The sequence below is a fragment of the Prunus persica genome, chromosome G2 (assembly GCF_000346465.2).
Source record: "Prunus persica cultivar Lovell chromosome G2, Prunus_persica_NCBIv2, whole genome shotgun sequence".
NCBI lineage: Eukaryota > Viridiplantae > Streptophyta > Magnoliopsida > Rosales > Rosaceae > Prunus > Prunus persica.
The window spans coordinates 14,147,157-14,159,636 of NC_034010.1; the positions used below are offsets into that span (position 1 = coordinate 14,147,157).

Here is a 12,480-nt window from a genome sequence, read left to right on the forward strand (position 1 = left end):
GACATATTTATAAAATAAACAACTTATATTCAGATTATAAAATACCTGCACAAAATGACGATTGATGAATCCGATAGCGATCTCTCTACGATCTGATAGTGGCAATGGTCTTGATCTAAGAGTAAGAAAATTAGACATTGTACATTAGATAGGTGCACAAGTACAACATCATAACATGATGCAATAATATGGCCCATGTCAGGCATATTCATCCACCGATCAAAATTTGCATCAGTCCAAAGTACGCCAATGAGTGCTTTAGCTCATAGACCCTATTTTCAGACCCATAAAGTGCTGAATAGTGAACTGAATAAGACTCAAGCTCATTCAATAAATCTCTTCTTACTTGTACCCATCCATCCTCACCATAACCTAATAATGCTACAATAGCTCTGTACCCACAATGTCCATCTGCTGCCACATCTTTTACATGATCGATGTACAACCTTAATGCTTGTGGAAATGCATCAACAAACTCAACTATATAGCTTATGTAGTGGGGTGCGATACACCTGCACACATGTATATAGTTAGTTATAAAATTAGTATAGACGTGCAGATTATATCATCTTGCTATGATAAATATATAAATATATTATACCCACCCTCTCCTTCGGTCACCTCTTTTGTTTTGCACTCACTTTAGGAGGAAGACCACTAAGACTACATCCATCCAACCTAGGTGAATCTACAACCTCAAATAAGGATGGATCACGACGAGAAGATTTATCCATCTTCTTACCTGGCCCACCTCGAGTCTTGGTATTCACAAATGGTTCCACATGTGAAGTAGTTTGTGGTGCTACTAATTCCATAAGTTTCTTTTTAAGAATCATTTGTGTAGTTGCATCAGACTTCATCCAACGCCTATGAAATAACTTCATCTTTGCATCATAGGAACACTCCGAAGTTTTTCTTTTAAGTGCACATGTCATGTCAAGTTGCCTTCAATGAGGATCAATGCACTCAAGTGGAATAGGTTTACCGTCTTTCTTGTACTTTACAATCTCATAAGCACATGGTAACCCATGAGTTAGTCGTAACACAGCCACACGCCTCAGAGTCAATACCATAATTGTTAGCTAGCTTGGTCTCCTTGAGTACCATATATAGTGCACTTATTGAGACAAAACCACGAAGTTCCTCAAAATCTGAACTTCTAAAATCATGATGCACCACTATCAAACTTTTCTCGAACGAAGCCTTAATTTCAGTGTGTTGCAATTCAAATAAAGCGTGTATATTTTCCCATGTTGTGGCAAATATTCGTTGGCTTGTTCCAAGTTGTCTTTTTAATCTTGCATGTGAAATTTCAGCCCTATTTAAGTAAAAGTATAGTAATATTAAAACAATTTGTATATATAGTAATATGATTCAAATAAAGTAAAAAAAATATAATTGAAATCTATAAATCAAATAAAGTAATAAATATAATTAGCATTACCTATTTGAAGTTGTATTCCCAAAATGCATGCATTTATCTATCCATGCGGCAACAAACTTGTCCTTATATGGGTTCAACCAAGTATCTATTACATATTTAAGCAAATCTGGATACTTACTAAACTCACTGAGTAATTCTCTCGCCTCTCTTTTGAAATTGACTTCAGTTGGTGATGCAACCATTGAATTCCATTTAACCAAAAACCTATTACAATCATCCTTACTTTCACATTCAACTTTGCATTTGGCTAGCACATTCTTATTAATATGCCATTTACATAACATATGCTTAGCTGTACCAAACACTGCGTCAATGGCTTTCATTAAAGCCAATTCTCTATCTGTGACAATAACATCGGGCATAGCTATTTCATCCATCAATCCCCGTAGTACACTTAAGGCCCATACATAATTATCTTCTCGTTCCGAAGAAAGATAGATGAAACCAACACAAAATGTCATATTGGTAGATGTAACTCCAACAATTTCTAACAATGGCATGCAATACCTATTGATCTTATAGGTACAATCCATTATCAAAATACGTGGAAATGCAAATAACAAGTCCAAACAAGTAGGGTGTGTCCAAAGCAAGTCCAAAATAATATTTGTCTTTGGGCAACTCCTATGCCACTCAATGTAATTATGCTCAGATAACTTACTCATCAATTGTTGCATTTGGGATCTTCCAGCTTTCTCCAACAGCCTCCAACGTTGACGTGCATTATATATCATTCTAAGTGTGGATGAATTATGATAATCTCTTTGCTTTAGCATAGTCAAAATTTCATTTGGTCGTAGCAAACTTTTTGACATATCAAGTAACAATGATGTCTCCTCAAACGATAATCTACCAGCAAATGAATGACCCTCCAAATGCACAGCTACTATATGATTATGCAATCCATTAACCACTATCAGCATCCAATGATCATCTGCTTCTAGCTTTTTACCCTTTAATTCAAAAGGGCATCCACACTTTTTCGATCCTGCATGTCTTCTATCCTCATCCTTTATATCTTTTTTGGGAATTCGCTTTCTATATTCTCCATACCTCTCACAACCTAAAGTAACCCTAGGATTCTTATTTCCTTTTCCACCTTGATTAAATCTTAAGGTCACAATAACAAAACCATTCGCCCTTCCAACTTCACGAGCCCATCGTATTAATTCTTCTCTACTGTTAAATATCTGCATATCACCAATTTCATATTATACATAAATTTACAACAATGTAAGAAAAAAAAATTACTTATTTCAATCAAACCTAACTGTAGACACCAAAATTTGAATTCTTGTGTTTACACTAACCTCATTCGTGGTAAATTCACTAGTACAATCCATTATTTGTTCAAAGTCCACGTTACTACAACCAGAATATTCATCTCCCTGAAAAAGAAAACAAGAAACAATAGTAAGAATATATCTCCCTAGAACAGGGCCTAAATCGTAGTAATACATCAGTAAAATATCACTAAATTTAATGACAAAGGCTGCTTAGCAAGCAAAAGATGACCAGCCCTTGAAACCAAAAGTTGGCTCACACTCCCCAATTTTTGAACATACCCAGCAAACTCTTTGCCCACCTTCCAATCTGCTTTGGCTCACGCCCCTCAATAGCTGTAAGTCTCCCTCTTTCTCAAATATTAGTTCAACCTATTTTCCTGAAATATGATTCAAAACCATAATAAAATTGTGTTTGATTGTTTTTCAAACTTTCTGGTCAGCATACCAGAAAGTTTGGAAGGTGGGCAAAGAGGTTGTCGACCAGCCCTTGAAACCAAAACTTGCTCATCACATCTTCATGCAAAATATCCCCCACCAACAACCCATTAACCCCCAAAGCCTTCTTCACCAAATCGTCGAATTGTTTATTCATCCCCAAGTTTTCAGATTTTTAATTTGTTTAATAAAAAAAATCAGAGTCCAAGAAATACTCATCTTCCAATGCTTTAAGTAATCCTAACGATCTTCGAAATTCTGTTCAAATAGGATTAACTTACCTTTTCGCCAAAATCTTGCTCTTCAACATCCATTCTGTTGTTTTCTTCTTCATAAACAATTTGATTGAATGAATAGAAAATAGAAGAAAATTATTTGAGAATTGAGTTTTGAGCACTGAAAAGCCTTCTTCACCTTCTCATAAGCAAGGAGTCGTATTCTTGTGTTTTTTTTCTCTCTGTCAAATGATAGGATTACTTGAGAATTGAGAAGTCTACGTTGTTTTTCTTTTTCCCTCTTTCTTCTTCCTTAAGTCCTTTTAAGTCGTTTTACAATAGGGTTAAATTTATCTTTAAAAGTTTAAAGATAAGGTGTGTGGAAAAATAGGACAGGTGGGTGGAAATAGCAGCACTCCTTTTAATTTAGACTGTCGTTTGTATTTTTATGTTTACTTGAAAAAAAAGAAAAGGTTATGACCGTGTGTCTTGGAGGTAGTATTTGATGCTTACAAATTTTCAGGTTACTGAAAGAAACCATTATTGTTTGGCTGAGGACATATTTGCTTAATTTTTACTCATGGCATTAAAAAAGAAAACCCCACCAAAATGTACAGAAAAAAAGCGGATGAGCATGGGCTTTGTTTATAGAGTGCTGCTAAATAAACCCTAAAATTAACTGAGTGCACCCTACTACCAAACTACTTATTGAATTACTAATTTATCCTAATATAAAATGACCAAAAAGGATACATTGAATTGTGAAACAAATATAATTTTAATAAGTACACCATACTTACCATATTCAACCCTAATCAAACTTAGAGAAGTTTTCATACAATGAACAACCCAACGAGCAGTGACGGAGGCTCAATTGCATATTTGCAAATCCTGAAATACGTTATGGATGAAGCCAAGAAACATCAAAATATGAAGTAACTGGTCCTAGTAAATTTGTAACTTTCTCGGACTAGCGGCGAGTGCCATGGAACTATCAAATGTTCTTTTATAGTGATTTTACATAGAATTTCTTTATCTACTTTAGACAAGCAAGATATTTTGCTGGGAAATAAAAATCCATAATTTTGTGTCCTTAAAAATGGTAGGTCATAGTAGAGATCCCCTGGAGAAATATTTATTACGATATTCAGAATTATAACATGAACATGGGTGCTTATTGGGAAACTAATTATAGATATGTGTGATGTTGAAGATTTATACAAGGGTTGAGTGATAGAGTGTATTAGGGTGTACCATAGGTATTTTTGGTAGTTAAATGGGGTGTGCATAGTTAATTTTATATTTTGATTAAAATATTAGGGTGCACTTAGATGATAGGGTGTACTCAGTTAATTTTAGGGTTTGTTTAGCACCACTCTTATTTATATTAAGTTTGAACTGTGCTACCAGGGAAAGTTAGTGACTGCGAAATTGTTTTTACGTCCCATGAAGACCTTTAAGTGACGATTTAAAAATTTTCCTTAGTTATCTTACATAAATGTGACAAAATATAATTTCGTCACAGAAGACATGTGTTTCTTGTACTATTAGCAAGTGTTGCTAGTAGCACTCTTTAACTATAACTCAAGGCTTTTTATCACAAAACTTCCTTGAGGTTAACAAAATTATCAAGTTGCATCTTTTATGTTTTTCTATGTCATTCGCAGTCCTCAAGGTTAATATACGTACTCACAAGTATTCATTGTCATCATATTCCTCTGAAATTTTGTTAAATTGATGACATGTCACAATGTGGGCCTCATACATATATATATATATATATATACAGTCTTCTTCTATTGAGGGATTCTTCAAATAAAATTATTTGAGGGACACCCTTTAGGGTCTCCTACGATTTTTTTTTTCAACAATCCAAACCATCTATTTTTTAAGCCTACATTCATAGATCATCCTTGCAAAAAATTAGACAAATCGGAAACCATTTCAATACTAATTGTGTCCTACAAAATCAATGAACACGGTACTTCAAGAAAGTACTAAAATTTCAATAATCAAATTGAGTGGTCAAATGATATTGGATTCAAGTGATTTTTTGTAAAGATGATCTTTGAATGAATATCTATAAAATAGACGGTATGGATTAGTAAAATACAATATGGAACGGGCCCTGCAAGGGTGTCTCTCAAATAAGCTTATTTGAGGGATCCCTCAATAGAAGCTCGTTGTATATATATTTAAAATGACGCATGAAAATTTTGGTGTAGGTGCGGCTCGATACAAGGCATGGTTTGTAAGTCTCACATTAGAGAATACAACAATATAGGTGGTCCACTCCTAATTGCATCAATACCTTTTAAGTTAAAACTCCACACCTAGAGGTCCATTGGGCCTAACCTAACCCAAGGATTGGACTTATGTGGTTAAGGTGGGGACAATATCAATGCATGGTTTAGACAGGTAATTGACTCCAATTAGGCACGTTGGTACAAAAATTAGTATTAGAGCATGGTTCATCTAATACGCACTTGATTCAAGGTGGAGCCATTGACATGTTCAAGGACGTGACTCAAGTAAAAATTATGGACATGCGAAGAAAGGTGGAGTGGGATAGTGGAGCAAGGCTCAAGAAAATCCTAGGCATAGCTGAAGTAAGGGCCCCTAAACCCTAAACCCCAGCGAGGCTCAAGAAAATCCTTGTCGTAAGAGGTGGAGTTGTAGGGGCTCACTCTTGAAAGGTGTGGGTGTTGTGAACGGGCATGTTACCTTGGCTTGGATCTCGCCAAGGTGAAGATTGTTGGTGTAAGTGGCTCCATGATGTGCAAGTCCAACATCGGAGAATACAACAATAATCTACGATTTAAATATAGGTGGTCCACTCCTAATTGCACCGAGGGCTTTTACATTAAAACCCACACCTAGAGGTCTATTGGGTCTAACCCAACCTAAGCATTGGACCGAGATGGTTAAGGTGGGAACAATATCGGTGCATGGTTTGGATAGATAGTGTACTTTTATTGGGTCGGTTGGCACAACAATAACTTGTCATGCAAAAATACTCTAAGACCTTATCGTTGCACACACCATGAAGAGAGTAAAGCAAACACAAAATAACCCCAAGATTTATAAAGGTTTGGCCTTGTGCCTACGTCATCTTTAGTGATCTCCTTGAATAATTTCACTAAAAGAATAGGAACAACTTTGGTTACAATAAGAACTCCCTTAGCTCTCTATCTTCTCCAACCCTAGGTCTTAATTTCTTTCGCACCCTTGCTCAAACCCTTTGATGCCATTGTAAACCCTCAAGAATTCACCTGTCTTGAATTTTGTCTTGTGTATCTTTCTCTCTGTCTCTTACTTTTAACCTAGCCTTAAAAGTCCTATTAACTCATAGGACTCGGGTTACAAGTTAACTAGGAATAGGAAACTAAAACCCCAACAAAATAGGTGATGTGATTAATTTTAAATGGACAATATCACTCAAATTAATATAGTAGTAAGTAGAGTATCGTTCCAACAGGGATCAAGTTAATTTATTAAATATTAGAGTGATTTAATTCTAATTATATTTGAATTAAAGAATAAAAGAATTATGATGATTAAAATCTAATTAAGCAAGTAAAATAAATTGAGATTAAGGAACTAATGTAAAAGATGAAACAAAGATGATAAAGCACTAGGGCACCGATTTCACCTAGCTAATCCCACCCAAATCCTTCTAGATTGTTAATCCTAATTACCTAACATGTTGATAATCGTTTTCCCTTACCTCACCAATACTCTCTTCCGAGTTATATTAGTTGTATTCCTTACCATCAACCCACTCTATTCTTAGTTATGGATTTAGATAGCTAAGAACCCATTAAGATTTGTGGAAAACAATAAAGATTACACAAACCATAACCTAGTCTTTTGAGTCGGCTATGTAATTTATGGTACTTGTTACTAGAAGCTTTTTCTTAGGAATCTCCTTCCGGTCTCAACCTAATACTTCCAATCTTAAAATTAGTGGCCAATTAATTGAAAACATTAAGAATGGTAACAAGCACTCAACATGTATAAATAAATAAAATTAACAATATCAAAGAATTTAAGTATTCATAGCTAGGCTACATCGTAGCCCTAGTAAAAGAAATTAGTTCATGAAGGACTTATTGTAACACCCCAACTCCAAATTAAACCCCTTATTTAAATTATTTAAGGGAAATTACAAATTTGCCCTTGAGATATGAGCATTTTGGTCATTTTCTTACCCGGAGAGAGTTTGGGATAGTGACTGGTATTTTTGGATAGGTCGTACTGAGATGAGTTCGTAGACACGTAGTGGGCTCGAATCGGACTTGTAACGAGAGAGATATGGTCAAAAGAAACCCAATGGCACAATCGTAATTATTTCGAAATGGGATTTTTATAAAAAATCAGATTTCTCTCTCTCTCTCTCTCTCTCTCTCTCTCTCTCTCTCTCTCTCCCTCCCTCCCTACCGCGTGGTCTCTCTCTCTCCTCTCTCTCGCGCGCTACGGCAGCAGGCCACATTTTGGTCGGCCGTTCTCTCCTCCGGCCACCGATGACGACGGGGCTGGTACCAAAATGACCAGGCCGTTGTCCTCTTCCAACCCCAGTCAGCTCCAGCCTCCAGCCACCGCGGTTTCGTCGAAAAATGGAGAAGAAGCGGCCGGTGTCGTCCGCACTTCTCCGCCGTCGATCTCCCTCCTCCGGCCACCGATTCCGACGAGTGAGGTATAGTTTCTCACCTTTTTTTCATGCTCTAGCTGCCTGTTGGGTAGGATTGGATCGATTCTTAGCGTAGGTAATTCGATTTACGAATTGAAATTCGGTTAGTTTTGGGATCGAGATTCCGGCCACCTCCGGTCAGTTTTTGGGGTAGGTCCAAGAACAAAAGTGGCTCCAAATAGGGTGTTATACCTAGGGTAGGAGTTTGGAGCCGTGGTTTTGAAATTTTCCGGTGATGCGTAATCGCTTTGGGCACCCAGCGCTGCCGGCTCGTGTGGCGGCGTGTGAACGAGGGTAGTGAAGTTTCACTGTGTCTCGATGAGATCCTTAGGTTGTCACGAGTGCGTAGGATTTCACGGATCTCAATTCGGACGTCGTTTGACTATCGAACGGATATCGCCTATTGCTCGTTATCCGAGTTCGATAGGTTAGGACCGTTGGATGGTCTCAAATTTAATATATGTTAATCTAGGTATTTCTAGGATCGTCTAGGAATTCACGTATCATGAATCGGAGCCCCGGATGTTCCGATTTAATAATTTAAAGTTTATGTTTTATATTAGCCGTCAGATCGTGCGATCGTGAGCGATCTGACCGTCTGATCTGAAACAAACTTGCAGGACAAGTGTCCTATACCTTGTAGAACCCATAGGAACTTTTGGATCGGAATTTGGAGGTCGTGGGCCCCGTGGGCCTGTTTGACCAAGGTTAGGGTAGTTTGACCCTTGGTTGACCGTGAGTCTCTCGGAGTAGTCTCACCTTCCCAGGGGGATTATCGGATGCTAGACTATTGTTAAGGTTTACACAATATTATAATTAAATATTTATATATGGTTGTAAAGGTATAAAAGGAGTCTAGAATGTCAGTTTGAAGTGTTATACGCACTACCTTAGGTACCTCCCCGGATTTTGGTTACATTACAAGTACCACCCTGTGAAAGTTAGGTCCCATGTGGCGTAGGTTATCCGGCGTGCGGACAGACCTCATACGTGGCTTTGGTTGTATCGGCGTATGGGGAGATTATGTGATATTATGTTGAGGTCGCACGTGGCGTAGGTTATCCGGCATGTCGACAGGCCCCATACGTGGCATTGGTTGTACCGGCGTATAGGGAGACATTGTGATATGATGTTCAGGTCTCGCGTGGCGTAGGTTATCTGGCGTTGAGACAGGCCCCATACGTGGCGTTGGTTGTACCGACGTATGGAGAGATATTGTGTTAGTATGGTATGGTCGCATGTGGCGTAGGTTATCCGGCGTGTTGACAGGCCCCATACGTGACGTTGGTTGTACCGGCGTATGGGGAGATATTGTGTTAGTATGGTACGGTTGCACGTGGCGTAGGTTATCCGGCGTGTTGACAGGCCCTATACGTGGCGTTGGTTGTACCGGCGTATGGGGAGATATTGTGTTAGTATGGTATGGTCGCACGTGGCGTAGGTTATCCGGCGTGTTGACAGGCCCCATACGTGGCGTTGGTAGTACCGGCGTATAGGGACATTATGTGAAATACAGAGAAATGAAATAAGGTATTGCCTATGTGTGGAATTGGGTTTTAAGGAAAAACTACGTGTGGCTTGATCCCTCAGGGAGGGTACGTAGGTAGCCTAAGGTTACTAGGTGCAGCCGCGGACATAGATGTGATTGTGTTAGGAGGTTAAAACCTCGTAAGTTGAAATTGAAAAAGTTAGATGATGTATGTTGAAATTTAGTAGTCATAATTTATATTGAATTTATCGTATGCTTGTTTAAGGCATGAATTGATTTGCTAGCATGCTTGGTAGTTGAGAATTATTGGAAGGCCGAAGGCTGTTTATGTGAATTGCATGAAATTATATTATGCATGCTCCCAGTTGTGGATATTAAATGTGTTTTTGTACAGGTTGAAATTTTGCGAAATGTTCAATTTACAGGGGAGACCCTGCCAAAATTTCGGCAGAAAGTCTCGTACCCTTATTCCATTTTGGGAAAAAAGGTATAACTTTAGAAGTGGGCCCGACATCGGGGTGATGTCGGGAATTTCCACAGGATTCGTCTCAGGTTTTTGAGAAATTCGAGGCGGGTCCTTTCACTTATTGAGAATCATGATGGTTGATGAAGACATGGTAGGCACCGAATTCTCCGAGTAAAATGCCAAGGTTGTGCAAGCTCTCTTCGTATTCTCCTTTGGATATTTAGGCCATGAGTATGAATATGTAGGAATTTGATGGTAGATTATGGAGGATGGAGGATGATGGATGATGAGGGGATGGAGCATTTGATCAATGACTGAAACTCCCTATTTATAATACTCCTAGAAATCCTACCTATCTAAGGTATAATTACAATTATTATAAAAGTAGGATTCCTTCTAATATAGGGTCTTCTTTATTTCTCCTTGTTTGACTTGATAAGACTTGAACAATCTTGAACTTGGAAATTTGACAACATTCCTTGCAACAAAAGGAATGACTTGGCTTCTTGACTTGATTAATCTCCAATCTTCATCTTCTTGCCCTTTTTAGCACACTTTCTCCTATTTTCACAATTCCTTCACAAATCTCACAAAACCAATTAAACAACCAATTTAACCCAAGGAAATTAACAAATAAATAAGTAAAGGACAAATAAAATATATAAAAAATATAGGCTTATCAATAGGAAACCATGTCAAAACACGCCAAATCGCCAAAACAACGCATGACATTGTTCACATGACGACCAGTCACTTTGGAGAAGAAAAATCATCCCGAGCTCTCGGCCAAAAGAGACATGTTGCTTGGCCAATGGCGAACTGTCGCCTGCAACAATAGCTTCCTCTTTTGACTTCTTCTCCTCTTCATGTTGCTCTTCCTTGCAACCCTTGGTTCCTTTTTCTCCTTCTTGAATTATATGGTGAACCAAACTTCAACAATCTCTACCTTGGCGAACCATCAAATGGCCGTGAATAATTTTTGACCCCTAGAACCTCTTCAACCTCTTGGAAACCATTCTAGTAATTTCCAAGAGCTCTACCAAGGCAAGAAACCCTTTGCCTCAACACACCTCAAGTGAGGTGATGCTCTACCCACGCCAAAGTTGGGTCACTCGGACCTTTTTTGTAGAAGAAAGATCCCTCATGCCAAACTCCGTGCTCCTTACTTTCTTGGAACCTTGAATTCTTCACATGCCTTCATACGCAAAATGCATACCAATCCTTGTTCCATAAATCTCTACACAGCCACCAACCTTGCTCTTGGATTCACAAACTAACCTCTTCATTCTCATCCAAGCACCCATCCCATGTCATGCTCCCAAAAGCAATCCGAAATGTAGTTGAATCTACCTTGTCATTCCATCTAAATTTTTGGGACTGTTTGATGGATTCTTTAGGCCCGAACCTTGCTTGTGATGAAGGCTCCACCTCAAGTAGAACCCCTTTATAAGTTTTTTGTTGATGCTCATCCTCTTCGACCTTTGTGCTAAGCTCCACCCATCTTGGAGTCCCTTCTATGATCACCTTAGTAATGAGTGTCTTTTTGGTTGCTACCGACCTAAAAATATGCTCCACATCATCCCATGGCTTGACTTCACCCTTGTGGACCTTATCCTTCAACACCACCACTTCTACACCTTTGAAATCAAGCACCCTTGATAATAAACTGTTAGTCATACAACCTTGACTAACCTACTTTGCTCAACTAGTCTTGAGTGCACTTATAGCTTGATTATGTTGCACTAGCTTCTTGACAGTAAGATTTCTTGCCAGCTTTGTTGTACAAAATGCCTCATTGATAGAATTTTCTACTCCACCTGCTATTGTATCCTCGAAAAGCTAATAAACGTTGTTAGGTTGAATTTTCTTCATCATAATCACTACTGAACCTTGTGTGACAAAGAGCTTCCTTTCGCCGGCCTTGTACGAATACCATTCTGTATCTAGAACTCCAAGGGAAATAAGACTCCTTTTTAGTGCCGGTACATGCCTTACCTCACTAAAGCTCCAAACAACATCGTCTTGTATCTTGATCTTCACTATTCCCCCGCCCAAAACCTCACAACTTGTTTCGTCTGCCAACAAAATCTTTCTACCCTTCATTTCCTCATATGTATCAAATGCACTCATATTTGAACACATATGATAAGAGCATCTGGAATCTAAATTCCAAACTGAAGTAGAACCCTTACCTGAATAATTTGCAATGACTTGCCCATTACACTCCTTATTCATAACAGTCAAAAGTTCATCATTGGATGCGTTTGAACTTTTGGCAATCTTCATCTTGTTCCCCTTCTCCTTCCGTATCGGATAAACCCGCTTCCAATGGTCTCTAGATCCACACTTGAAGCACTCTTTATTGTCCTTGAATTTAGAATTCCTCACATTGCCTTTCTTGCCCTTACACTGTCTTGTGTGACCTCGCTCTATGGTCCATGTTACTAGACCCCCA

The 12,480-nt window shown here is 38.4% G+C and overlaps 1 protein-coding gene across 1 annotated transcript; it reads right to left on the minus strand.

The window, feature by feature from the left end:
* LOC18787377 lies at window positions 209-3,322 on the minus strand. Its single transcript, XM_020557295.1, has 5 exons — window positions 3,176-3,322; window positions 2,755-2,832; window positions 1,445-2,634; window positions 622-945; window positions 209-512 (listed from the first exon to the last, which is right to left on the minus strand). The coding sequence occupies exons 1-5, from the start codon at window positions 3,320-3,322 to the stop codon at window positions 209-211; spliced, it is 2,043 nt and encodes a 680-aa protein (XP_020412884.1).